A 27,736-nucleotide genomic window follows, 5' to 3' on the forward strand; every position below is an offset into this window, starting at 1 on the left:
TTATTGTGAGCATCATTTTTCCCCTAAGGCACGCCATTAAAAAGCTAAACCTTAAGAAGGTTGTGAAATCTTTCTGACGGGAGTCCTCGTAAGGGTGACAGATATTGGTTTACCCTCAAACCGAAGTCAACATTTTTCGTTAAAAGGCTGTCACGCTGACATCAAACGTTACCAATTCATATCACCAACAATACTTCACCCCTTTTCCGGTTAGCAAAACGAGCTTCCGGAGTTATAGTCGGAGAATTTCGCCTAAAGAGACCATAAATTGGAAGAAAGATGCTTTCTCGCCACTTCCGCCATTCGATGGGTAACCGCTGTACCCTCGGCATGGCGACCACTTCTGAGGGAATTTTTTTTTTCGAAACTTTCACCGGAAATACGCCAGCAAGTGATTGGCGAGTGCGTTGCCATGGTTATGGGGGGGGGGGGGGGGGGGATGGGAATTTCATTTGCTCTTCGATTTCGCACAATCCCGTTTCCTGTACTTTGCGTGATCCCCGGCTTTGCTATCAGAAGAGGCGAAGGTCAACAGTGAGGCAAACCGAATCGGATGAAGAAGAAGGTGGGGAAAAAAACGTTTGAATGGGCCTTTTATTATTGTGTGGTGATTTGGCTGGAACGGGTGTTGCTGGTGGTCGCCATATTTGTGTGTGTGTATACTTTTTTTTCGTTTTGATGCCCTTTCAGATAAATGCGTACCCATGACAAGGTCCACAAGCTGGTTGCGTTTGTGGCGTAACGTGTCTTCGTATCCTTTAGCTTCTTGCCGTCTGTCCGTTGCCAAGGTACTCGGAGTCGAAAAATTTCCCGGAGCCTGGCGGCTGTTCATTTTTCCTCGCCGAAGATTGCGGATTTTTCTTGGAACAATATCGGCCACTCGTCGCCTTTTGCGCGCTGTTTACTTTACCTTCCCCTTCCTGCATCCACCCACTTCGTGTGGGAGCGTGTTTTATCTCCAGAGCATTCCGCCGGCGGCTTTCAGCCTTCGATGGCGACTATTTGCTACTTCCGTTTGCGTGCGCAACCCTCGGGAAGTTGCTTCATTTCGGTTTCGGGAGCAATTTACCGGACAATCAGGCTGACGATTGTGTTTGCTTACCGCCACGCCACGGGCCCACAGGGGCGATTGAAGCATGGTCAGGACCCGGACCGCAAATCGGTCGGTGGTCGAAATGCGAAATACAAACCGACGCAAGCCGCTGACTTTCCATGCCCCCGAGTGAGCTCTAGCTTTCCGCACCAGTCAGCACAGTGGCGCGGTACACAGTGAAGCCGTTTGACGGGTGAGGGACCGGATAAAACTTGACGCCATAATACCCGGTTACAGGATGTTATGATGAGCGTTCGACGATTCCCCCCGGGACGGACCGTCGCCGCCGCTGCAATCCGTTCCCGGGCGCTCTCGCAGGGTCGCGGTGTTTGCCGCCGACAAACAACAAACGCGGCGCTCTCAGCGGCCCAGCAATTATCTCGCTACGAGCAAACAATCAAATCTGAAGTATTTTGATTGCAATCCCCGGAGTGAGCCCTCGAGAGTTGTTGAGTTGATAAATTAATAACTTTAACGTAGCTTCCCGGCGAACGCTGCGAACGGCGTGGAAGTTGGGTTGATGAGTTCGCATGGCCCGTTCCTGGCGCTTTTTCCGTAAAAACATTTTCTGCTGGGTAGTTCAATCCTGAATCTTGTAGCAAATAAGCTTGAAAAACATCAATAAACCGATGGCGACAGCTTACATAATGATACCACAAATGCAACATATTTCGCAAGAGATAATTTTGGCTCCAAAAATAATTTCATTCAAAACACTCGAATCTTTTGCGTTCAAATTCGTTCACGAAACGCTATTTTTGCCAGGTATTACGTCAGTTCCGGTGCGTCACGCGTCGAATCGGATCGCTCGAACTGGAAATATCTTTCATTGCTTTACAATTTCCTTTTTGCACCAAAATTCCCGGAACACTGCCGCTCAGTTCCTCTTCGGTCGGTAAAAAGGGCAACATCCTTATGTCATCACGGTTTGTAGGGCACGACTTTCTCCGCACGTTTTGGCGGCTATGGTTTGTTCCGGTGTACCGAAACCACCCACGGTGCCACCCAGCTTAGACATCCGGAGTGTGGCGGCCAGTTTGCCGGTTGTTTTATAATTATAACTTCGAACTAATTAACTCTTCTGCTGAAACCCGACCAGCGACACCCGAGTGCAAGGTGGAAGGAGTTCGATTCGTTCGGGTTTTCTCGCTCGCTATAATTTTCCACTTCCCGGTACGGTGCTCGTACCCGGCGATAACGTTCAAGTTTCATCGTTCACATCCTCGCTTTTCCCGGTGCCATGTTCGATACCGTTCTCCCGGTGTTGGGTTGAAATGTCAATGTCCCAGAAATTTGTTGGTGATCGAATTGCCGCACGTCCCCCGATTCGTGCGACGACAGCGTTGGAAAAATTATGGTAAGCAATTTTCCATCAATGTCACCATACGGTCCTAGAGTTTCCCCCCGAAATTCTTGCTTGAAACCAGGGATGTGCAACTTATGGGCATATATGGTACGCTCGTGGTTTCAAGTTGTCACCACAGGAACAATTTTTCCTCTTTTAGTTTAGCTTGCGATTTATTTGACAATACCGTATTTTTCCGTGTATAACGGAACTCCGTGGAGACCCTCTTTTAAAAATCATCAAAGTCAGATTACGGGGGTAGTAACTTTTCGAATCTAGCTTTATGGATTACTGGATTAACATTTGGACGTTTCGAGACTACTTTGTGTATGACAAATTTATTGACAACTGATTGATTTTTTTTATTGATTTTTGGTATTCGTCTTCAAAATCGCGCAATTTAATCAACGTGCCTCCAAGAAAGAGAATGGCTTACATAATCCAGTTTCAAGCTAAAAGTGATGGAATACGCAAAAGTGAATAAAAAAGCAGATCAACGATCATAAAGTGAAGGTAAAAACTTGTGAAAATTAGAAAAAAGTGTTTTTTACAAACATGAAATAAAACGCGATAATTGAAAATATGACAAAATATCCCAAAAAGAAATTATTCCTTGTCTCTGATAAAATACTACGTGAAAGATATTTTTCACGCAAGACTCTGTTTTACCAGCAACATATGCCATTGTTATATTGTTTAATGACAACATTTGCCCTTGCCAAAAATACACATCAGCCACGTGCAGACCCCAACGATTGCGCACGCCTGCACTGTGAAGGCTCGCTTCGCCAAAACCGTATGCCAGCATCGGCTCGACGATCGGCTGATATGACAGGATGGTAATAAATTTTGATTATAGCCTTAACAAGGAGGCTTAAGATTTCACTCCTCCACTCTTTACACCCTTTTTCGTTACCCCCCACCCTCCACGGTGCCAACCATGGCGCACCATGGGCTCCCCCAACGTTCGACGAATACTAATCATGCCATGAGTGGTCCGGAGATTATAGCTTAAAAAGCCCGCTCCAAAACCTCTGGCTGGCGCCTGGTTGTTCCGAAAAAAAGGCGAAAACCGGCTGCCACGTGCCCTGATTGATGGCGCCGCCTTGCGTGGGCCATGTGGCGGGGAAGTTCACACATACACGGAAGGAGAATTTAATGAGAATACCACGATTTAAGGCATCGCTTGCATAGAAAAACACATACAATCGCAGGCGGGATGCGGATGGAATCGGCATTCGGATGTGCCATTGGTTCGTTCCGGGGATTGAACGTTACTTCCGGCGCGAATCGACAACCACGCCAGTTTCCGGCGGACGATAAGCTGTCGTACTGACGAAGCAGGATTTTCCACGGATGGTGGCCCAAATCGGTTTTATATTGCAGTTTCAATCCGCTTAGAATATAGTGCGGAATTTGCGAACTTCCGGCCTCGAGTTGCAATTTCGTATGCTTCCTGCTCAACTCCCGTAAATGTTAAGTTATTTGTTTTACATCCATCTCATCCAATACCACACAGGCTGAAAATGGTGGAAAATGTTTCTTGAATTATTTTTCACTAAGCGGAAAACATTTCTTTTCATTTAGTTTTACCCAACGGGGTGGGTTTTCGGAGTTACCGATGGTTGTGGTTATCTCACTAATGTCATAGCATTCCAGCACGTTCGCTTTATCGTTCCTACCCATCGCCCAAACGGACATAAGTTTTTCAATTTAATTATAAGAGATGTTATCGTTTGTTTTTGCCATCCCCGCCATCCTTCATCGCAGCTGGGTGGAGCGGAAAAACAAAGTGAAACCATCCAAAGAAAGAAAGCATCTTCTGCAGATTGCCAGTACGAAACTCGTTAATCTTCGCTCGGAACAAACGGCGCTCGCGGAGAACGACCGGAGGTCCACTTAATCGGAATGATTCGGAGGAAAAATTGTTGTACACGCCACAAGTAGCAAACGGAAGCGTTTTTGTTTCGCGAAAGAGAATCACGGAAAAGCCTCCCGAATTAGGCAAATTGCTTCAAAACGATATCCTTCGTCAGAAATGGGTGTCATATTTCTACTTGATTGCCGCGCCCCGAACCAATTTTGCGCGTGTATGGTGGGATGTATTTAATCTAACATGGAATCGTAATATATTTTAACGTTGTGAAGTATTTGCTGCCGAGTATTTCATGTTTCGATCGTTCAGAATTCAGCCAGAAAACCACTTTCCCCCGACACTAACAAGCCCACATAATTTCCGTCTACAGTAGGCGCGTAGGCTTTTGAAACTCATTACTTTTCCTTGTTTGCATTGCAGGACATCGATTACGAAGGTTTCCGAAAGTTTCTCGACTCGTTCCTGGACTGCGAAACGCCCGAGGACCTCTCGAAGCATCTGTTCATATCATTCGTCAAGCCGGCGCTGTGCCAGGCCCAGGCCCAGCACAGCCATGGGAAGGCCCTGTGCCAGATGGCGGCCATCAGCAGCAATGCGGCCTGCGCCCCGGTTACATCGCACAATCGAGGTAGGATCACCGTTTTGCCTCACTGAGGATCGTGTAAACTGTCACTGCTTGTTTGCATGGCGGCACAATTCGCATTCGCAATGAAAGTTTCCAGGAACGCTGCCTTGAGGTTCTGCGATGCAGATCCGAAATTAATGCGGCTCGTCAGTGACGACCACCTCCCGATGCATATGACCCCCGGCGGCGCCGTCACGGATATGGTTCGCCTGTCATGTACCGATCGATTAACGTGCCTTTCTTTGCCCTCCCTTCCCCAACCGCTCCCGCAGGCTCGATACCGAACCTCAACAGCATCGTGGACATTCCGACCCCGCAGCCATCGCAGGAGTCGCAGCGGAACAGCTTCGTCGAGCGGATACACGGGCTCACCGATAAGCTGCAGTCGCTGGGCCACCTCGGACTCGACGGAGGCAACGACGGTGGCAAGGGCAAAAGTGGTGCGTATCCGCTGAGGGGTGAGTGGGGAGAGGGTATTAGTGTGTGTGTGTGTGCTTGTGAGCTAGCGAAAGGGTCTCGAAACGAAGGGATAGGTCCCTTCTTTTAAGGAGCTAGCGGTAGAGGGAACAGAAAAGAGAGAAGAAAACTGAAACAGAGCAGAAAGAGCCATGATGTGTGATTTTTTTCCAACCAACACCTTTTTCCAACCGTTTTCGGTCTCCGGCCGGTCCAGGGACCGTTCATCCGATGCTGACGGTGACGCCGAGCCCGATGGGATGTACGCCGCCAGTCCTGCAGCCCCCGTTTCGGCGCTCGGCCGACTCCAGCCCCTCGCACTCGCACAGCCACTCGCACTCGCAGATCTCCCGGAACTCGTCTCGCAAGAGCAACAACTCCGTCAACTGTCGGATCGAAGGTAAAGCAATGCGTCCCTCCAACGTTCCTCCATTTTTACGGAACACTCCTCCTACACCCCCTTCCGTCGCCCACTCTTTTACCCGACTAAAAGCTTCCTACACACTTCTCGGTCGATGGAAGGAACGATAAGATTAGCCTTACTTCAACTTCTTTCGGGCACCAACGATGTGTTACACATTTTGAAACACCTTTCCACATGTATCTGTTTCGGTTATTCAACCCGTAGAGTAGAGAGAGAGTAAAACAAAGCAGTAGAAAAGCTTGTTTGCATCAAACCATCCGTTATTTGTTTTTCTTCGGCGAACGAACCTGTCTGCTTTCAGCCGATGGAACGAAAACAGAAGCCATTTCCAATCCAATGGAGGGGCCCTCAATGAGACTATCGGTGTTTTCTGTTTTGAATGACTCTGAAGGAGAATAGGGTGAGATTAGGAGCTACCTGTTGCATGCCCTCGTTGGTATCGCGATACTTGCTAGCTCGAGAAAATCGATTTGCGAGAAATCACTGCCGGATTATAGGCCCCGTTCCCTTCTTCATCCCGTCGTCTATACGTGAGATACCAAGGTTGAATAGGCTCCAAGCGTTGGAAAACAAGTTCCAGCTTCCTTCACCGCGGTCGGCGTTCAATCGGGTGCAGAACCGATTTATTGGATGCCTTTCTGAATTTTCAATTTCCTAGAAATACAAGCATTTTGTTGAAAAAAAAAACGACTTTTCCTTCCCCTACATGAATTCGGCTTAGAAGAGTGTTGTTTGAGCATAAGCACCCCCCCATTACGCGACGAGAATGTAACACTTCTCCCAAGCTACGTTCGGTTTACGGATCGATTGCTCGATTCACGTCGCGTATCCATCCCTTGACTCCCGAGGCGCTTACCCAAAATTCTAACACGGCCCTTCTCGGTCCACTTTCACCGTTCTCTTTGCAGACATTAGACTGATTCCGAGAAAGCAGTCCTTTCTGGATCCACTGCTGCTGAAGGTTCCACTCAAGGATGTCGTGTGCTACCTCTCGCTACTGGAAGCCGGTCGGCCGGAGGATAAGCTGGAATGTAAGTACCGCCGTTTGAGTGTTGGAGTGCAGTTTGTTGGTTGGCGTTTGACAGACCCTGGTGATGCTTGTCATGGAGTGGGTGGTGCCTTTCCAGGTGCCGAGCCAGGAACAGTCGAGGGGCAAGCACTTCAAGCGTTCTGTCAATTCCACCCGGAAACCAATGGGAATCTTAGATTTCGAACGACAGGAAAATCTATCTTCCTTTTCCCTATCATAACCAAGTTTAATGTTTCTTTCCCACCTTCCTGGCGGAATCTGTCAATCACCTCGACCGGTGTACCTTCCCGTTGAGACGTAACTGCTTGGTGTGCAAAGGAAGCAGGGGCGGGGCATGGATGTTAGAGCCTGCTCATAAAATCGAATCGTAAGCGAGATCGACAAATGGGAACAGCTTTGATCTTCCGATTGACGTCATAACTTTCTCATTAATCAATCTAAGCACGAGATATATATATATATATTGAACCGGAACGGGCACTCTGCGATGACTCAGGGCGAAAGATGTCTAGAATGCGGTTTTAGAAGGAAATTTTGAATTGCAATCTTAATTAACTGGCAATAATTTTATGCCATCTATTTGAAAATGAAAGTATGTTTATCGTAGACATTAGTTACTTTTTTTCGAAGCTCATTCATATGAATCTTTCACGTAAGATTCATATAAGATTCATTCAGATGGATTCATGAATCTTTGGGGACTCGAATCTTCAAACCTTAATGAATCTTTCTGAATCTTTGGATCTGTCACAAATCTCCACGATTCTTTCATTGGCGTGGATCATGCGATCAAAAAACAAAAGAAACGGAGGCCCTCAACCATCACTTTGCATCACTTGATGTATGCATCACAAAAGATTCATGAATCTCTAAAACGCAAAGAATCATTCAGATTAATAAATCTGAATCTAAATTACACAACTCTAGTAGTTGCAGTATAGAATTAGTTGCCTCAGGAGTTGAAATTCAAATCTACCAATCCAAATACTAAATCACTTCCAAACACAACTTACTCCTTCTGTTGTGTTTTATGACTAAAGTTTGCATTAAGATTTTTTTTTATTATTAAAGCAAAGTGGAAAAGTTATTTTGTTATTCTAGTACTGCCCATGTGTGTCCCCCTCCCCCCCTTCTCCCCCTCCTTGTGGAGTGGGCTTTCGCTTCAATCAACCGATGCCGGGCGAATGTCCTCACATCGAAGCCGATGAAATCCCCCCGTGATCGAGCTCCGAAATCCACTTCAAACTCTGTGGCCACACGGCTCGCATTCAGTGGATCATCATAAGCAAATAAGTGGCTTCCCCGCTCACTTCCCCGTAATCCTTTGATTCGCGCAAAACGCGCGTTTGTCTAAGCGGGATCTTGGTCGCTATTATCATACAAATGGCAATCATTCGCCGGTTTGCGTCCAGCAGGAGTGCTTTGGCTGCGAAGATTTCAGACCGACCGAGACGGCGCACGAACGGCAGTGAAACAGAAAGTTCTCGCCAAAACAACGACGCACGAGCTATGCATTAGAATAGCTTTATTTATGTGAACGCAACACTTTCCTTCCGTCGTTTTGTCGTGGCGTTTTTCCTTCCTTCTAGTGCTTGTGCATTCGTTTTCCGTACATGTGGGCGTGCTTGTGTATAGTCAGAGCTGCTTGCGAAGAGTTATAAGCGCTCCTTACGAGCGCCAAAGAAAAGTTGGTCGCCAAGGGCAATGCTCTTCACTTTACCGTTGTAGTGCATTTTCGAAAAGTTTTCCGGAGCGGTGCTCGTTTTTCGTTTTTTTTCCACTTCCCGCCCAGTCCCGAAAACATCTCCCACATAGTTGTGCATGCAAGTCGAGGTGATGTCAAGGAATTTCGACAGCGAGTCCGAACCGTGGCCCGCATAACTTTCCCATGTCGCCACGTCCGACTGCCGATGATGAGAATGTATGTCCAAAGTTTTTTTCTCCCCCTCGTTCCCCGGCACGGACGTTTATTGGCATTGTTCCAAGCCAGGCGGGGGGGAGTGTCAGTAAGAAAGATTTTAACTTCGGTTTGGAATTGTTGGACAACTTCCACACCCCAGGGCGCCGGAAGACGCGAGTGGAATGGGCACAAAAATCAAATACTGAGGCGCCCTGTTATTGGATACCTATTTAGGATGCTTTCACTGAACATCACACGTTCGATTTGGGTAACATCCAGCGTCGATGTTTGGCAGAGTTTATCGGAAAAGAATCACAACTTTTTCTAATGCGTTCTGCCATCCATCAATTCATTGCGAGGACATAAATTGCGCAAACAAATTCATATATCTATTTGTGTGTGTGTGTGTTCGAACACACCACAGGCGTTCTTTTGATCTTCACTGACAGTCCATTTCCGTCGGGAGCGTGTGTTTGATCTGTGCATTCTGCTGAATGGCTGTGGCCTTTTCCCAATACCGTTCCATTTCGGCTTCCTTTGGTCCTTCATTTCCGCTTTTATTGCAGCGAAACCTCACACCGACCACACGTTCATTACGATGGAAATGAATTATAGACCAGTTTTGCTAAAAGCCTACATGGCCTCCGGGATCGTTTCCGATGCGTTCCAGGTTATTGCCGCAAAATGTATGGGAGCCCTAACGACGACGACGACGACGTTATTGAGTTGTCATTTTTATGCTACATCCGACCGGTCGTATGCTCACTTGGGTAGGGCCATTTTTCGAGCCTCGCAAGCGATCAGCAGATGAGGTCTTTTGGTCGTTGTCGCCGAAATGACAGCGGCCGGCTCCCGGGGCCTGTCCACCTCGAAGGCATGGGTCCGATGGTAGCGCCGGTGCCGACCGAAGGAATAAATGATTACGGCTCTCGTCAAAAGCATCTCTTCATCCTGCTCATCATCTAAAGGACGTCATTATCGTCTCCATGCCGTGCGCCCAGTCCCTGTAGGTGGGTGTGTGTGTGTATGTGCTTTTGTTGTTCCGATTCTCATCCGAAAAAGCGTCTCTTTTTTGTGCCTCGCAAAAGTCTCGAGCAAAGACTAATTTTAGCCGATATGTTATACACCACTCCCACGGCCATCCCTTCGTGCCCCCCATCGCAACAGGGGTGGTGTGAAGTGTCGTTTCGATTGGATGATGAAGGAAAATGAAACTTTTCCTTCCATCGTCACCCGTCAGATATTGCTCGTCGGACGATCAGTTTTCCACATTTCGCCTTTTTTGGTAGAAGCCTGCCCCGCGTCTTCGCTCGGATGAAATATCGTTGACAGGGCCAAACCGGGGATCAGCCCGGAAGATGGGCCCCGCCCCGAAAGGAACGCAGCCCAGCGGAACCGGAAGGAAAAGGCGTATAAATCGTGTACGTTTCGTTACAAGCTTCCGTCAAGAAGCTGAAGCCGGCCGGGCCTGGCAAAAGCCTTTCTCATAATATTTATTTATAGATTTATTTCCGATTCATATCAAACGGTGGTCCGGTGGCCGGATCCGCACGAACGCACGAGGCGACACGCGCCTTAACGTTGGCACAATCGATGGTGAAAAGAGGAAAAATCCTTTCACCCAGTTCCGGTCGAGATCTTGCAGTACTACTCCAAACAATTGAACCGCTTGGAGACTTTGTGGATTGGACCAACCGGGTTGGGTCAGCACGATTTTCCCTGCGGACATTACACGTTTCGCAGTGCCGTGACTCACCGAGACAACCGCCCGCTGTGGCCCTTTGCTGCCGTTGCAAATTGTATCAGATATTGCGACAACAAATCGCCCTCACGATGGGAGATCAGTTTTTCCACAGGAAAAATGGCTTCCCATATAAATTACGTAAGTTTTGTTGTTTTTCTAGCTTTCCTTGCTTTGATGGGACAATTTCGTCCTACCGAGCGGTGAAAACGAAGGCTCAAACAATTTTTCTCATTTTATCCTTGGTAAGAAAAATGGCTTTCGAGAAATAGTTAAATGGTCTGATGGGTTATAATGATAGGCATATCATTTGAATAGATAAATATTCAGTTATTATACCCTGCGTCCTATTCGAGAATAAATCGAGTGATGGATTATTGTTCAAGAAGCTTAGGACATAGAATGGTGGATTGTGACTAAGTAAAACAATTTGGTAGTAAAGTAATTTATTTAGTTTAGTTTAGTATGAAGATGTTAGGCATCATTCGTTAGAACGGTAAAGAACATCCTTATCTTGAACAAATCTCACGTCAGCATTTTGTCAGTAATCCTTTTTTACTTTCTTGTCGACTACTGACCAACATATCGACTCGCTCAACCCTTATCGATTCGATCGTTTCGATGACCGGAAAAACAAATGCACGCCCCGGCCACAACCGGAGACTTTTATGATCCGTCCAAGTGCTGCCAGGAGAAGTTCACGGGGTCACATCGTACCGGGTTGTCTCTCCTGGGAGGCTACATTAGCGACATGTTCGATTCGCATACCCTGCATTCCCAATCGCTTGTCCTGTCCGAACCGATAATAGACCGGGAGGGAGATTATTGCGCTTTTCCAAACTTTCATTTCCATTCCATACTTGTCCACCCACTCCGCCACACCTTCCTTGGTGTCCATACTTTCTTACACGTTTTGTTCCTGTTTTTTATACTCTTTTCTCCTTACAGTCATGTTCCGGTTGTACGACACCGACGGAAACGGCGTCCTCGATACGACCGAAACGGATGCAATCGTCAACCAGATGATGTCGGTCGCCGAGTACCTTGGCTGGGACGTGTCCGAGCTGCGTCCGGTGAGTAAACGAGATCGTCTTCTCTCTCTCTCTCTCTCTCTCCATCTCCGCGATATCGTTATTATTATATCTCTTAGTTATTCACTTTCGGATCTCAAGGACTTGACCGTAACACGTGGTGACAATTCTCGAATGAACTCCTTTATTTCCTCCGCTGTCAAAACTGACATAAACAAGGGTGTAGTTTGTATATACCCCGTTCACATATCTATAGCAATTCTCCCCCTTGTTGAAGAAGAAGTTCCAGTAGTAGCATTTCCTTATAAGTTCAACCTTTGAGGAGGTTTCTTCGTCCGACTGGAGCGTCGTACGTTCAGCTCTCCGCTGAAGTCATCTGATCGGTCAGGCTCCGGCTCCGGGCTGTTCCCTCCGTCCGAACCCTTGATCTGCTCCGAAGCGATGTCGGTTTCCCGCTCGGACACAGGCAATGTACCAACATCCGTCTTTTCGGCATCACTCGTCGTATTCGTCGTGGCAGTAGCAGTTTTCGAAGAAGCAGATGGAAACACCTCTTCCGGGTTAGTTATGATGTCACCTCTCTGATGATCGCTCTTTGCACCAGTATCCTTCGCTGTACCTTGCAGATCAGCACTCACCTTTGAAATATGGTCGATGTGCCGCTCCCAGATACGTCCATCGTCTAGGTGCACATTGTACCTTAACTTCCCCACTCTCTCAGCAATTCTTCCGAATTTCCATTTGTCATGAGATAGGAAATCTCGTACACGCACCCGATCTCCGACCTGAAATTGTCGCACTTCCAAACCCTCCTTATTGGACTTATCCGATGTAGGTAGCATTAGGTCCAATCGCGATCGAATCTGCCTTCCGAATACTAGCATGGATGGCGATTTTCCCGTCGCCGGGTGTATGGTTTTGCGGTAAGTCAGCAATATATTGCACAGTTCCAGGTGGATCTGTGATTTGGAACACTTCACAGCTTTTAACTTGTTTTTAATAGTCTGCACATATCGCTCCGCTTGACCATTTGTAGCTGGATGATACGGTGCACCCATTTTATGTACCACGCCGTTCATCTTGAGGAATTCTTTGAACAGTACTGAAGTAAACTGAACGCCATGATCGCTCACTATAACTGATGAAATTCCAAATGTACTGAACAGCTCACGACACATGTTTACAGTATGTTCAGCCGTGATTGATTTGCAAATCTTAACCTCCGGCCATTTGCTGAAAGCATCAACGTAAATGAAGAAATATTTGTCCATAAATGGACCTGCGAAATCCACATGAACCCGTTGGAATGGCGCACTTGGTGTCTCCCAGCAATGAAGATTCGCCTTAGCCGGTTCAGGTTTGACCGACTGGCAGTCCGTACAGTTTGCTACCATTCGTTCTATCTCCTGGTCCATCCCAGGCCACCAGCAGTAACCCCGAGCAAGCGATTTAGTGCGAGTCGTTCCGAAATGCGCTGAATGTAGCTCTTCCAGCACTTTCCTGCGCAGCGATGGTGGTATGTAAACCCGAATTCCACGTAGTAAGCACCCTTTTTGAATTGTAAATTCTTGTTGGTCTATGCCGAACCGATCTTGCGCATCTACTGCTCGGCTGTGTCGAATTCCTTGAAGCAACTTTTGTATTTGTTTGTCCTTCGCCACCGCGTTCTCTAGCTCCATTGCGGTCAAAGGCAATGTTTCTATTTGGTTCAACTCTATTGCATCTGACTCTTCCATTTCATCTTCCGGATCAATAGTATTTAATGGCATGCGGGACATGGCATCAGCATTCGCGTGGTCTGCAGATTTCCGGAATCGAATGTTATACTCAAAACTTTGTAAGAATGTCGCGTAATGCTGCATCCGTAATGCTGACATTACTGGCAACCCTTTATGTTCCGCGAAAATCTTGGTAATCGCTTGGTTGTCAGTGAGTAAGGTAAACTTCCGGCCGTATAGGTATTGAAAGAATTTCCTTACGCCAAATACGATAGCATAAGCTTCTTTGTCTACCTGCATATACTTTTGTTGAACTCGATTCAATGTTTGCGACGCAAACTGTATCGGCCGCTCCGAGCCATCCGGGTAAACGTGACTTAATACCGCTCCAACTCCGTATGGTGACGCATCTGTCGCCAGTAACACAGGTAACTCGGGTGTGTAATGTACCAAGCATTTCTCTGATTGGACCTGTTCTTTCACCCTCTTGAAGGAGTCGTTGCATTGCTTATTCCATTGGAAGGGAACATCCTGTTTGAGTAGGTTGTTCAACGGGTACAGAATGGTGCTCAAATTTTGTAGAAACCGTCCGTAGTAGTTGATTAATCCGACAAACGAGCGTACCTCTTCTCTGTTCTTTGGTGTCGGCATTTGCTGTATTGCTTCTACTTTCTTTTGGATCTTGTGGATACCATTTGCATCAATCAAGTATCCACAGTACTCGATTTTATCCGCAAAGAATTGGCACTTTTCCCTGTTAACCCGTATGCCACGTTCGTTCAGTCGAGACAATACTTCCTCTAGTCGGCGCAGATGTTTTTGCTCCGTGTCTCCTGTGATCTTAATATCATCGAGGAAAACACTGACTCCCTCGATTCCTTGGAGAATTACTTCGATCTGTCTTTGCCAGATCGCGGGAGCTGATGCAATGCCGTACATCAGTCTGTTGGGTCTGTACAAGCCACGGTGAGTAGAAAGTGTTAGTATTTCCCGATCTTCTGGCGCCACTTCTAGCTGTAGGTATGCTTGGACCAGATCAATTTTGCTGAATTTCTTCCCTCCAGCAAGCGATGCGAACAGTTCATCAATTGTCGGTAATGGATGTCTGTCCACAACCAGATTCGGGTTAACTGTTTGTTTATAATCTCCGCAAATTCTCACCCGATTGTGTGCTTTCCTGATCGGTACTATTGGTGTTGCCCAGCTACTTGAATCTACCTTTGAGAGCACTCCTTCCTGCACCAACTTTTCCAACTCGTCTTCTACCATTTTTATCATATTAAATGGTAGCTTCCGCGCTTTGAGAAATACTGGTCGAGTGTTTTCTCTTAGCCGTAAGTGGGCCTGCATGTTGGAAATGCGCCCTATTGACGCTTCGAACACCTTAGGGTACCGCTCCAGCACTGCCTTGCAATCCGTTGCATGGTGATTCACGTCAGGCTCGACAGTATTCACGGATTCTGCCACAAGTCGTTGCCAGTCTATCTCCATCTGTACTAGCCATTCCCGGCCGACTAGGGGATGTTTGTTGGACTTGGTTACATACAGTGGTAGTAGCATTGTCTTGTCAGCTAGCTGCACTTCCACATCGAGTATGCCACGTACAACGATTGGAGTGTTGCAATAGCTCACAAGACTAGTTCCAGATTCCCGCAACTGCGCGTTTGGAAACAGTCTTCTTTGGTGTTCCTCACTCATGATGCTAACTGGTGACCCCGTGTCTACTTCAAACTTAATGATCTTTTGGTTTAGTGTCACATTTAACCAGAGTTTTTTGTAATGGGACGGTGCGCAAACTGTAAACACCTCCCGAATTTTGACACTTTCAACATGATGGGTTTGCGTAGTATCCCGTGATTCCATTTTCTTCTTTTTAAGGCACACTTTCGCTAAGTGGCCTTTAGTCTTACAGCACGAGCAGACGGTATTTTTGTGCTTGCATGTATTAGCCAAATGTGACTTATCCCCGCATCGATAACAACTAGGCTTCTCCGAGCTAGTATTGGGCCTTTCCGCACGGTTCGGTTTCTTCGCACCTTTACCAGGGGGATGGTACACCGCATGCATGTCTTGTTTTGGTGCACATCCTTCGATCTCTGTTCGGCCTTTTCGAGACAACTGCTATGTCTCGAGCTTCCTGGAGTGTTAGTGTCCGCCGTTCCAGCAATCGATCTCGGATGTCACTACGTTTAATGCCAAACACAAGCTGGTTGCGCAGCGCCTTTTCTAAGTAATCCCCGAAGTTGCACGATGCCGCCATCCTCCGCAACGCCACCAAGTACTCGTCGACTGACTCCTCAGCCGAAGTAGCATCCTTGTCACCTTGTCGGCGACTATTGAACTTGTAGTTTTCAGCAATTTCTAGTGGCTGCGGACTGTAAAACTCATTCAGAGTTGTCACGATCTGGTCGTACGTCCGATCCCGAGGAGCATCCGGAGCAACCTTGTCGCAAATGACATCGTAGGTTTCCGTCCCCATGTAATGCAATAAGTAGTTCCTTTTTACTCTCTCCGCCGTCACTCCGTAAATCTCGAATGCGGTTTCGAGTCGATCCACCCACCGCAGCCATTTCGACTTGCGTCGGTCGAATGGTTCCATACCAAAATTTGGTGGTGGAGCAGTACCGGCAACTGTTTCTGCCGATGTATTGGAACTTGTATTCGGCGCACTGCCGGCATTATTGGTTCGATCAACCATCTCGTCGCCAGAACTATTATATCTCTTAGTTATTCACTTTCGGATCTCAAGGACTTGACCGTAACACGTGGTGACAATTCTCGAATGAACTCCTTTATTTCCTCCGCTGTCAAAACTGACATAAACAAGGGTGTAGTTTGTATATACCCCGTTCACATATCTATAGCAGTTATGCCGTTATCAAACGGCCACTATCCGTGCTCCTCGTGTACGTCGATGTTGACCGTTCGTGGCGCACGTGGCAGTTTCTCGGTCCGACGGTTTAGCAAGCGGCTCAAAAATAGTCTGTAATGTAAAAATAAGGCACACAACATCGACATCGGCTAGCGAGGAGCTTGGAGAGAGATCCCGTCGGGCCGTAGTTTCCAGAACTAGTTCGATGTTAATGCTGCTTAGTTATTCGATTGAGTAATCATTCTTTGCTTTTTCATTCTCTGCTTCACTCTATTTCACCCTCTTCTCCAACTTTTCTTTACGCACTTATCGACATCGTGACCGTTGACGGATGCGCCCTCGAAATGGTAATCTCTCACGACCACCCACCACCCGCTGGACCCCGTTTCGCTCGATTTTCCCGCCTGGCATCATCGCGACCGACCGGGATCACTTGGAAAAATACAACAACAACAACAACACCAACAGATCCTCCAGGACATGATGACCGAGATTGACTACGACGGCGATGGGTGCGTTTCGCTGGAGGAGTGGCAGCGCGGTGGCCTGACAACGATCCCGTTGCTAGTACTTCTTGGTAAGTCTCTCAAACATGTTAGAAAGCGCTGTATTACGGAGGAATCGCAGAAAAAGCCGTGATTTTTTTTCGCTTGTTCGCGGGAAACGAGCAAAATAAAAGTGTAATCCAATATCCAAGCGGGAAATAGCGTCTGCGAGGGGAATCCATAGTAGGAAAATCGACGCGTGCCAAACTTCACCGACCGGTTGTTTCACCGAGGAGCTCTGCTAGGCTGAATTAAAATGTTTATGGCAAGACGGCCGAAGAGCGCATGATGAAATAATGATGAGCGACTGAAGCGGGTATCATAAATGTGCGCTTAACGATTCCTCTTCGTTCGTACTGAGCATTCAACACGTTGTTGGCTTAATCAATCTTTGATTAGATAATTGCTTTGCTAATAATTTAAGAATATTTTGATACACTGCCTAATTCGATGAATAGATTACCTTATATCAACAGAACGCAATGAAATGTTCACGACATCTAACACGACATTTAGACTGGTCGGTACCGTAATAAAACATAAACCAGCTCTACAAATATTTCCTCGAAACAATCACTAGCCATTGTAATAAAAATGTTTGTCTTTATGGGGATTATGGAAAACTAAGTTGACTTCAACTGTACTGTTTCAAGGCACCTAATTTGCGGTGCAAAAATCAAACTATATGTGCAGATGTCCATTGCCGGCAGCGCAAAACCTCACCCATGGGAAGGATAAAAGCGCCTTGGTAATGACGCACTTATGCCGTTGCCGGTCAGTCCCTCTTCTAGACAACGTGTGCGCTATCGAACGTGCACTCTTATAAATACGGTGCAGTAAATCGTTACCGGGAGGAGAGGATAATTCAATCAATTACCGTAACACACCATTCACCGGGGAACACCTCGGAGAAAGATTGTGTCGGTGCAGGCGAGATACTAATCTACACTTAACTTAATTGCATCGTCCCCTGAAGGCGGGCACTTGGGCACACATTGGACCATCTCGTTAGGTGCCGGTTTTCCCACTCGTATGTGCGCGGCACGTCCCGGAGGTCGATCCTCCAGAGAGTAATTTCTCGTGCAACGCCGGTGTACACGACCCTTCCCTGCGGCAGTGCATTTCTTGAGGGAACACAAAGTACGGACGGTACAAGAACGGTGTACCGTGGCTCATCGATACAAATCGATTTGTCCTTTTTTCTTTGCCCCTCGGAACGGATGGTTCCTTAGAGGCCGCACGTCTATCGTCGTCCATTATTTTACTAACCTCAGTACCACGACCATAAAAGAACTCCTGCCACTCTCACCCTGCCTTTCTGGTCTTGCGTTCAAAATGCCATCAATCAGTTTGCAAAACGCAAACAGTGTCCCACTCGAAACGGCCACCGAAATCGAGAGCTTATCCTCGTGGCTGCGAACCCGATTAATACGATTGTGGTTTCGATTGCGGCACCGAAAGCTTGGGACGGCGAGAAATCGGATCGATTATTTATGCCACCGGCAGCGAACCTTTCCGTAAACACCATTCACGGGGTGGGTCGGTTTGTAAAAGCGGCTCCGAAAAATAGCACCGACAACCGAAAACAAAGCCGGGTCAATGAACATCTCCAACCGAAACGCATCCATCATCCACCGAGAGAAGCCGTTTCAGCCACCAGAGGCAGTGTGTCATCTTAAACCATCCGGCGGTGGTCGGAAGACAACCGGGCTCCACAAAGTGACAGAGACTGATGTGGATCTATTTTTGTGCCACTCTCCGATGTCGTCGGTAGCGATGGGTACACTATCTAAATTAATTTCTGGTCTACGGTGTTGGTCCCTTGCACTGGAATTTGGTCACACGATTTGTAGGAGCGTCACGTTTCATCGGTCCTCCTAGTGGACGGTAACCCTTCTCGGGTTCGGGTTGTGGTTCGATTCAGAGGCACGGCATCGACAGCTCTATTTTTGCGGATTATAATAAATGCCAAACAGTTGACCCAAATCAAACCAACTGCATAACAGGCATGCCAAACAGCTATTCAATCTTGATTATTGTAGCTCCACTGAATCGCTGACGCAATAAAGCAAAACACAAAATTTGCAAAGCACAAATGTTATTCCCCGTACCACCGTAGTTTATTGCGTGGATAGTCATCCAACTTTTGTTCTTAAATCGATTTTCCTCCACATGCACCATTAACTCTGTTGAAGGGCTTATAATTGGTACAACGATATGTGGTTTCATTGGTTTTGTAAATACATGCGTTAAATATGCATTAACATTTGTGCACAACATGATGACGTGAAAAAGTGGGCATATTGATAAACAAACCGCCGTTTTGTTATCTTGGTCAAATATCCTAATTGCGGATTATGAAACGGTATTATTTTTTACCCCTTACATGTCTCGCAAACGTGCTTATCTCGAATGCTTCCGTTTGCCATTAGAGCGTTAATCGGAGATAGATTATCGTTAGGAGATTACTTTTCATTACCCTCACAGCGGACGCTATTATCACTCATGGTTTTAATTTTAATTCTTCACAAGTGTTTATGTTTCGGTTAATTTTTCGTTAATCTTCGTAGATCGTAAAATGCACGTGACACGCAACAGCATGTTTTTAACGATCACCGCCAGAACACGCACGCCACTCAAAGTGACAGCGCGCGATCAGTTGACAACCTGGTTTGACGTTTATCGTACCGTCGAACGCGAGTGGCGCATTGTATCGTTGACAGGCACACGATCAGCTGTTATCAGCAAAGACGGTAGACTTGTTCGCGAGCAGTTTATCTGTTCTGCGCGTTGTGCGCGTACCACCCTTTGCTTCGCTAATTCGCGATAGTATTGCAGTGTAATTTAAGCAGTGACGCGTGCTTAACCATTTTTCAACGACCGCAAAGTGTGTTTCGTACGCCGCCGACTGTGTTTATCGCACGACGAAAAGTTGCTCCGATCGGTTCCCGGTAGCGCCGAATCGGAAGCGAATATTGTGACCTGGAGGATCAAAGTATGCGTCGGTCTAGGCCGGAAGCTGTGACAAAATGTGCGACAGTGAGTAATACTATGGCATTGAAATGATGCTGCTTAATTCGAGCGAATGGCAAATGAAGCCAAGCGCTAATTGTGAGCGAACGAAAAGCTACATCGTAGCAGTAGGTCGTGCTTCGGTAGCCACAGCGCGCTCGGTGACTTGTAGAATCTGTGAATCATTTGCATAACAGGTGTACGAAGGTGCCAAGCAACCGCGGGCTGTGATGTCAGCACACACAAGTAAGGTTCTCGACAAACCGCCTCCAGGATGACGACAGCCCACACACTTGTTTACCAACGGTCTCCGGCGCGTGACGAAACAGATGGCCGAAGTGAATGCAACTGCAGTCGACCTTCACGGAGCGTATAAACTGAACGCTAAAAATTGTTTTTCTCATAAAAGCACATGCGAATCGCCATAACAGTGGCCGGGCGCCAGTGGTCATCGGTCGGTGGGCACGTTGTAAAACTACCGCTTGCTGCTTGACCAGTACGTCCGTCCGTGACCCCTAGGAAACCCGGAACCATGCACGAACTCCAGCCCTTGTTTACGTGTTTGTTTTATTTTGATTTTCTACCTCATTTGTTTGCATTTGTAATTATATTTTACGACCTTTCGGATAGAGTCGAAAAAGCCAACCGTGACCGCTTCGCAGAATGTAGATCTGGTCCCGCGAAAAGAGGGCAGAGAATGCACGAGCGCAGATGGCCAATGGCGTCGGAAAAACCCCCACAGGAAATGTGTGATTTTCCGATAGCTAATTCTCCCTAATTGATGCCATTCGCCGGTCTTCCAGGCTCTCGGTGGACATATAAATCTTTCCCAGTCCCGGTTTGCCCATTTCGGTGTCACCAACGACCCATTAAGCTTTGGCTCGTATGGCATCCATCCATTCGTCGTACCGTGCCGTTTCGATATTTGCGTTGCGGACAAATCCCGCTGGACACGACGAACCGCTGACGCACGAATGAATGCACCAACCACCCCTCGGTAATGGCGCGCCAACTTTTGCCAACGCTACTGGCTGCTTTTACGTTGATCACAGCCGACATATCCCAATGGGAACCGATGGGAGCTTCGTGCGATGCTCGTAGCGCACAGAATATCGGAGCCGGGAGATTGGGAAAATCCTACCCACAAAACCATCACGATTTGGGCCGGCGATTATAGCTTACTGTCCGCTCTTGTTTTCCCTTCTACCATCCAGGTGTCGACAATACGCTGAAGGAGGACGGCTACCACGTGTGGCGATTGAAACATTTCAGCAAACCAGCCTACTGTAATATGTGCCTCAATATGCTCGTCGGTCTTGGCAAGAAGGGTCTGTGCTGTGTGCGTAAGTATCTTTTCTATTTCTAGGGAAAATGTTGCGATGTGGAATAGACCTTATATCGAGTCGAAATGTCGTTGGTATTTAGACAGAGAAATATTCATCCAAAAACCAGAACGCTCTAGTTCCCCCCAGCATCCAGTAAATAGATCTAAAACTCAGACATCCTCCCACGGATGGGTTTCTCTGTTCTTTCTCGCCGTCCCTCGGTTCATTCAGTCTGCAAATACACCGTACACGAGCGCTGCGTTCAGCGTGCCCCGGCGTCCTGTATCGCAACTTACGTAAAGTCGAAAAAATCAAAAGCCACCGCCACGTTCCAGCATCACTGGGTCGAAGGAAACTGCTACGGACGCTGCTCGAAATGTCGCAAAAGGATCAAAGCGTACAACGGTATAACCGGGCTGACCTGCCGGTGGTGTCACATGATGGTAAGTTAATTCCCGATTCACTGTCCTCTGAATCCATCGAAAGCCGTTGCTTTCGACTCCTACAGGGAGGCTATTGCGCTAGAATAATCTCTTTCGGGATTGGATAGGCTATTTTCAAAACATCCCTATCGCCCTAACGATTTTTGGTGACCAAAAATGTAACCTTACTTGTACTAAATTATCCCATGGGTTATCGTAAAAATGCCATTCATCATACCATCCGGAGCTACATGAACATGGGTTCACGGAGATGCGAAGAAAAAGGTTAATTAACTAGCAACCGCAACATTCCGAATACTTCATTAGCATTCGGTGGACAATCGCCCGTGACGAGGGCGAAATTAATTTCTTCGTGAGACTCTTTTATTAAAAACGTTCCACGCTTCATCGAGTTCCACCTTCCCCTCCCAAAGTCAACCAGTGCAAACTTTGGCTTCCTGGGCGAACCGCCCGCCTGAAACTCCCCACCCGATACAGTGATGTGAGGTCGGGGCATAGGTTTGTAGGTCGTCCCGGTGAATGGATGGCAAATCTTGTTGCTCTTTTCTTCACCCCGCGCTTGTTGTTTTTGTCATTTTGCGTGCTTCAATCCATCTTTCGATCGATCCGTCCGTCCATCCATTCCCATCAATCAACCTTCCTGGCACCGGGCACTGGTGGCCACCGGATCTCATCCCGCTCGCCAACGGCGGGTCCCCTGCTGACTGACACGAGATCAGAGGTCATTAAACATTTTAATCTATTGCCCTGCCCGGGTCTAGCGAGCGGTGTGTGGTGGTCGACGGCGCCGAAAACTGCTTTACGGTCACGTAAATTGTTTATTCTCGGGATAAACCGTTTTATTGAAAAATCCAAACCCATCCATCCGCAGGTCGGATCCGGTGGACGGAGGAGCGCTGGAAGATTCCTAGGATGGAGTGGGAAAATGAATCGACGAAACGGAACCAGTACCGGTTCCGGTAATGAGAAATGAGTTTTCTCTCACTTCATCAGTTGATGTCTGTTTGTCATTTTGTTGCTCTCCGGTTTTCCCAACACCCATGGCGTACCACCCCGCCTCCGTGTCTCACCGTTTAATGCCCCACAATACTCACACTGCTCCCATCTTTCCTTACCTTTCATCGCCAGCTCCACAACAAGTGCGCCACACTCGTGAAGGCAGAGTGTACGCTGGGAGAGTTCGCCAATCTCGTCCTGCCACCGACCGCCATCTGCCCTGCCGTGCTCGATCGGCAGAAATCGATCAATTTCACCACCAACAAGGGAAAGGTAAGGCCCCATTTGTATCGGTTTGCCGTATCGGATGGGTTTCTGCTGTGGATGCAGGGGGGAAACAGCGGGTGGTAGTAGCTTTCATAAAAGTTTGTCTGAATCTGGGGCGAAATCAAACCACCACACCGTTATTGGCAATCATTTCGTGCGTGAACATTTATCGAATATCCTCCAACACCATCCGTCGACAAATGGCCCGCTATTTATATTGTTTATCGCTTTTATTCGCGTGCTCACATTTAAATCTATTCTTTTTTTGTGTTTATGATATATTGCGCTTTTATTATTGGTCAGTTGAGTTTGCTCCAAGGTTATTTAATTGAATTGTTTCCATCATTCGTACTTTAGTAAACCTAGCTCTGTTGTTATGATCTGCTTATTCAAGCATAGTTCAAATCTTTTTCTGATCAAAAATAGTTTCTAATGGTTTCTCGATCCACCAACTTGCTGTCTGTACTGTTTTGACAACAGTAATGGAAATCTGTGGATTTGTTGTTGGGACACTTTTTCTCCGTTTTTAGAAAAAAGGCATTTGTTTCTGTTTTGGCCTACTGTGTACTGACTTTTGTGGTGTAGTGTAAATGCTTCGCCGTCAAAGAATCGTATCAACGGAAATTACCCACATTCCCCCATTCCTTTCTTCGTACATTTTTACAATTTTCTTACCAACAGCTTTTTAACACAAACTTCCCCATTTCTTTCCCCATTCGATAGAGCGTTCCATCGACAATACACTTTCAAATCACCAGCGATCCGAGCTGGTGCCCGCTGCTAGTATTCATCAATCCAAAGAGTGGCGGCCGACAGGGTGACCGCATCCTGCGGAAGTTCCAGTACCTGCTAAACCCGCGCCAGGTGTACGACCTCTCGAAGGGTGGCCCGCTCGAGGGGCTAACGATGTTTAAGGACGTGCCGAACTTTAACGTTATCTGCTGCGGCGGTGATGGCACGGTCGGCTGGGTACTGGAGGCGATGGACCGTATCGAGCTGCAGTCGCAACCGTCGATCGGTGTGATCCCGCTCGGTACGGGCAACGATCTGGCACGGTGTCTACGCTGGGGCGGTGGCTACGAGGGTGAAAGCATTCCGAAGATCCTGGACAAAATCAACCGTGCCTCGGTCGTCATGCTCGACCGGTGGAGCATCGAGGTGAAGAACAATCCGGCGGTGGCCGAGGAAACTCCCACCACCGCCACGATGCCCGGTCACAAGGTACTACAGGTCGTGTAACGCTCACCCGTCATCGCATCGCGTCCACGGGCTAACGTTGATGTTAATTTTGGTATATTTTATCGTCCCTCTCTGTCTCACCCTTTCTTTTCCAACACCTTGCCCAACCCAACAGGTGACACTGTCGGAGAACGTGCAGAAGGTGATAGAGATCTCGCATAGGATAATTGCTGAAAAATCTGTGATCCAAACCTACGATGAGGTTACCAAAAGTACAAACGCAACCGAGATATCAACGGACAGCACGAAACGTGTCGTACTGAGTGACAATAATGGCACAACGGAGGAGAGCGAGCAGATCGCCACGACGGGCGGTGAGGATGACGAAGAGGGCGGACGAGCGGAGAAGAAGCCACTGCCGGCAAGTGTTACCTCCACACCGCCACCGACACCGACCACGGCCACCACGATAGGGCCACCGATGACGATAGACGATTCGGAAAGCATCACTGATGTCGCTGCTGACGGTGCACCCATCGCATCGGAAGTCATCGCGGTGGCACTTGATAGTGCCGCCCCGGTAGCAAACGGTTTCGCTGGCAATGGCAGCACGACGGTAGTACCGTTTTCCAACGGTTCCATGATGATGTCCGATGAGGCTGCACCCAACACCAACGCTAGCAGCAGCATGGCTAACAGTAGGGATAATGTCGGCTGCGGATCTAGTTGCTTTCCGTTCGACGGTGACACGACGGCGGATGACAAACCACGAGCGGGGATGGCGGGACCTGGTGCCATCAATAGTTCCTACCATCAGCAGCAACAGCAACACCCCCATCATCACATCAACGGTGGCACCACGGACAAACCGAGACCGAAGGAGAAAATTATCGACCTACCGAAGTTGATAAAACCGCAGGTCGGATCGGAATTCACCGTGCCGTACAACATTGTCAATAACTACTTCTCCGTGGGTGTGGTAAGTGGACACCGTCAGGGCACTAGCTCAAACTGAACCAGAACCTTCACACACACACACACACACACACACACACACACACACACACACACACACACACACGGACACACGTAAAAGCTCTGCCGTGACAGGACGAGAGGGAGGGAAACTGTCTGTGACCGATATAGGTCGTGTGCTGTGAGTAAGTGTGTATGTGTCGGTTGCCGGCCAGCATCGTTATTATCTATTGATTGTAGTTTTGCCCGGAACCAACCGGGGGACGCCCTAAAAAGAACCGCTCTTTTGAAGTGTACGATTAAAACCGACCACGAAAAATTGTGGGGCCATTTAGAAAGCACTTAACGAGATGGGATGGCCGGCCCTCTCCCATCGGTGAAGTAAAACTTTTCCCTTCCATACTGGTGAAGGAAGCGAGTCGGAAAATCAGCCACATTATGACCATCGGGCGACCAGCGAAGAGACATTTTTCTTCCCACCGGCAATCACGTATTGCTTTTGTACCCAGATTCACTCCATTGTACCAAAGCGAGACCAACTTGAATTTTTATTTTCGCTTCCACTCCGCCCCCTTTCCCCTCTCTCCATTGCAAAAGATGTTATTCCTATTACAGAGTAGAAGATGGTGGGACGACCTTGGCTACATTTATCGAATTAGCTAATTTGTTTCGTCCTTACAGCGGTCTCTGGTAAGCAGCATGAAAAGACCCTCTTACACTAGGGTTTATTTTGTTTCTTTATTTTGCTGTTTTCCACCTCTCCGGTTTAGCTCCAGGACTTAAGTCAGGGGTTAGCGCATTTCAATGACAGTTACATTTCCCGGTTATCCGGGTAAGCTGGTTGCGGTCCGGTAACTGGCGCGGTGTAAAGTTTTCATCGCGAATATTTCCAAAGTTAAACAGTAATTAGAAGAGCACCACCAGTTATTTTTTTTGTTTTCGAACTTCAGCTGAAAAACAATGGAGCTGGTTTGTTGTGCGCGCGGACGTCGACAGCCATTTTACTTTCATTGTGACACTCCACAGGATTGCCCTTTGGTACCCCCTGGCACAGTAGCACAGAGTGTCACCGTGTATCTCGTCTGTATTCTTAGCTGCTTAATTATTCAACCTCGCGGCCATTTGCATTGCCTCCGCCGCCGTTTGCTTCCTTTCGGACTCGTGGAAGCTAGTGCAATGTGCAGCAAAATGCAACGAAAACCAAGGAGAAGTTGCTGCTTCATATGCAAAGCGTGGAGACCTAAAGTTTGAAAACATACCGGAGCTTAACCAACTGTATTTTTGTCTGTGTTGGGGTGTTGGATGGAAAGCGGCTCTCCTCCCAAGTGGTACCAGTGAGAACAGCAACCGGAGCGACTGGAAAAGGGCACTTTGCATTTGAAGTGTTTGTTTGCTTTGTACTTATTTGCCACACACATACACATATTGTTGTGGATGAAAAGTAGCTGTAGTAGGTGTAGTGTTCTTTACGGTGAGAATTCTACTGCATATTGGATGATGGGAACCGTAAAAGGCGGTGCCGCCGTGTAAACAGAAACAACATTAATATTAGGTTGGTGAAAGGAAAGGGGTACGTTTTTCTTTCGTCTACTGCTTGAAAAATTTTACTTTTCAGATAAATTTTATTGTTTAATTATATGTGATGATTCGAGACAAAAAACGAACGGTGTAGAACAAACATATTGGACTGGCTTTTCCACTGACAAAGAATTTGTTTAAATATATGTTGGGATTTTTCGGTAGTGCTAGCACATATTTAAATTGTTGTACACATTTTGCGAATGCTTTTTCTAGCGGGACCTATGTATGCAAAACAAAAAGAAAAAAGGCTTTTTTTTTTTAATGTGGCACGACATCCCCTAGTGGGACAAGGCCTCTCTCCGAAGAGAGTTTGTGTGACCGAAAGACGGTATATTATAGATCGGTGGTCAGCCGTTCGTAATACCGGAGGGTGCCAGACTCGAGATTCGATCCCACACCTGTGGTGTGGTGTTTCCTCGCGCTACCGCTGCGCCATGGGCACCCCCATGGCTTTCCAAAAAAGGCTTTGGGATAAATTAATTATTTCCAGTTCCGTAACGGTCGCTGTCCGAAACGGACGGCCGTAGCCGACGAACTATTTGCGGACTGTAAAGTTTATTAAAATATTCACCAAAAGTGTTGAACCGTGCGGACATAAATAACGGCGTGTTGCATGCCGGTTGGGCATAAATTCTCCACGCTCTTCATGCGACTCGCTCCGAATCGTCCCGATCGGTGGGTCTATCCATAGGCGTCCCGGATCAGACAACATCAAAGCATACTTTCCCCAAACATTCACACACACGCACGCACGCACACACACAGACACACAAAGTAGAATCCAATCAAAGTTGCATAAGCGACCGCTAATGCCGGCAGTAGTAAATTCCGGTGCACCGGCCACGTACCCTTTGTTCATAAATAACTAGCTCACAACACACAACGGCTTGGTAAAGTTTTCGGCCTGCGCGTATTTTATCTGCGGAACCGAAATCTTTCCCCGTTTCCGTGTAAAGGAAATTAACATAAAAGCGATGTCTTGGCTCATTGGGAAAGCAGTTTTTGCGGGCTAATTTCTTAACGGTTGCCGCAAACGAAACGACCGTGCTGGTGTGAATGGTTTGCATTTTCAGTTAAAAGAATCCTCAACAAAAAAAACACAAATGACCGGTTACGAAACGAACGAAAAGAAAAACGGTTACAAAACAACCGTAGCGCAACATTTTTGGAAAAGCAATTACAAGCGGTAGTGGATTAAAATTTTTCTCAAATTAACCACATCGTTCCGTACACCTAATTGTGTAATACCCTCTGATGCAACAACCACAAACGGCGAGGACGAGCCAAGCATTGACAAGGTGG

The 27,736-nt window shown here is 47.4% G+C and overlaps 1 protein-coding gene across 1 annotated transcript in view; it reads left to right on the plus strand.

Moving 5' to 3' along the window:
* The window catches only part of LOC131281715 (diacylglycerol kinase 1), an 82,822-nt gene that overhangs the window by 51,667 nt on the left and 3,419 nt on the right, over positions 1 to 27,736 (plus strand). Inside the window, exons 5-15 of the mRNA XM_058311062.1 lie at positions 4,735 to 4,942; positions 5,212 to 5,379; positions 5,613 to 5,795; positions 6,728 to 6,850; positions 11,439 to 11,563; positions 16,580 to 16,688; positions 20,883 to 21,011; positions 21,225 to 21,436; positions 22,565 to 22,705; positions 23,423 to 23,920; positions 24,054 to 24,857. Coding sequence (XP_058167045.1) covers positions 4,735 to 4,942; positions 5,212 to 5,379; positions 5,613 to 5,795; positions 6,728 to 6,850; positions 11,439 to 11,563; positions 16,580 to 16,688; positions 20,883 to 21,011; positions 21,225 to 21,436; positions 22,565 to 22,705; positions 23,423 to 23,920; positions 24,054 to 24,857 — 2,700 coding nt within the window. The remainder of the gene's footprint in view (positions 1 to 4,734; positions 4,943 to 5,211; positions 5,380 to 5,612; positions 5,796 to 6,727; positions 6,851 to 11,438; positions 11,564 to 16,579; positions 16,689 to 20,882; positions 21,012 to 21,224; positions 21,437 to 22,564; positions 22,706 to 23,422; positions 23,921 to 24,053; positions 24,858 to 27,736) is intronic.

Source organism: Anopheles ziemanni, chromosome 2 (assembly GCF_943734765.1).
Source record: "Anopheles ziemanni chromosome 2, idAnoZiCoDA_A2_x.2, whole genome shotgun sequence".
NCBI lineage: Eukaryota > Metazoa > Arthropoda > Insecta > Diptera > Culicidae > Anopheles > Anopheles ziemanni.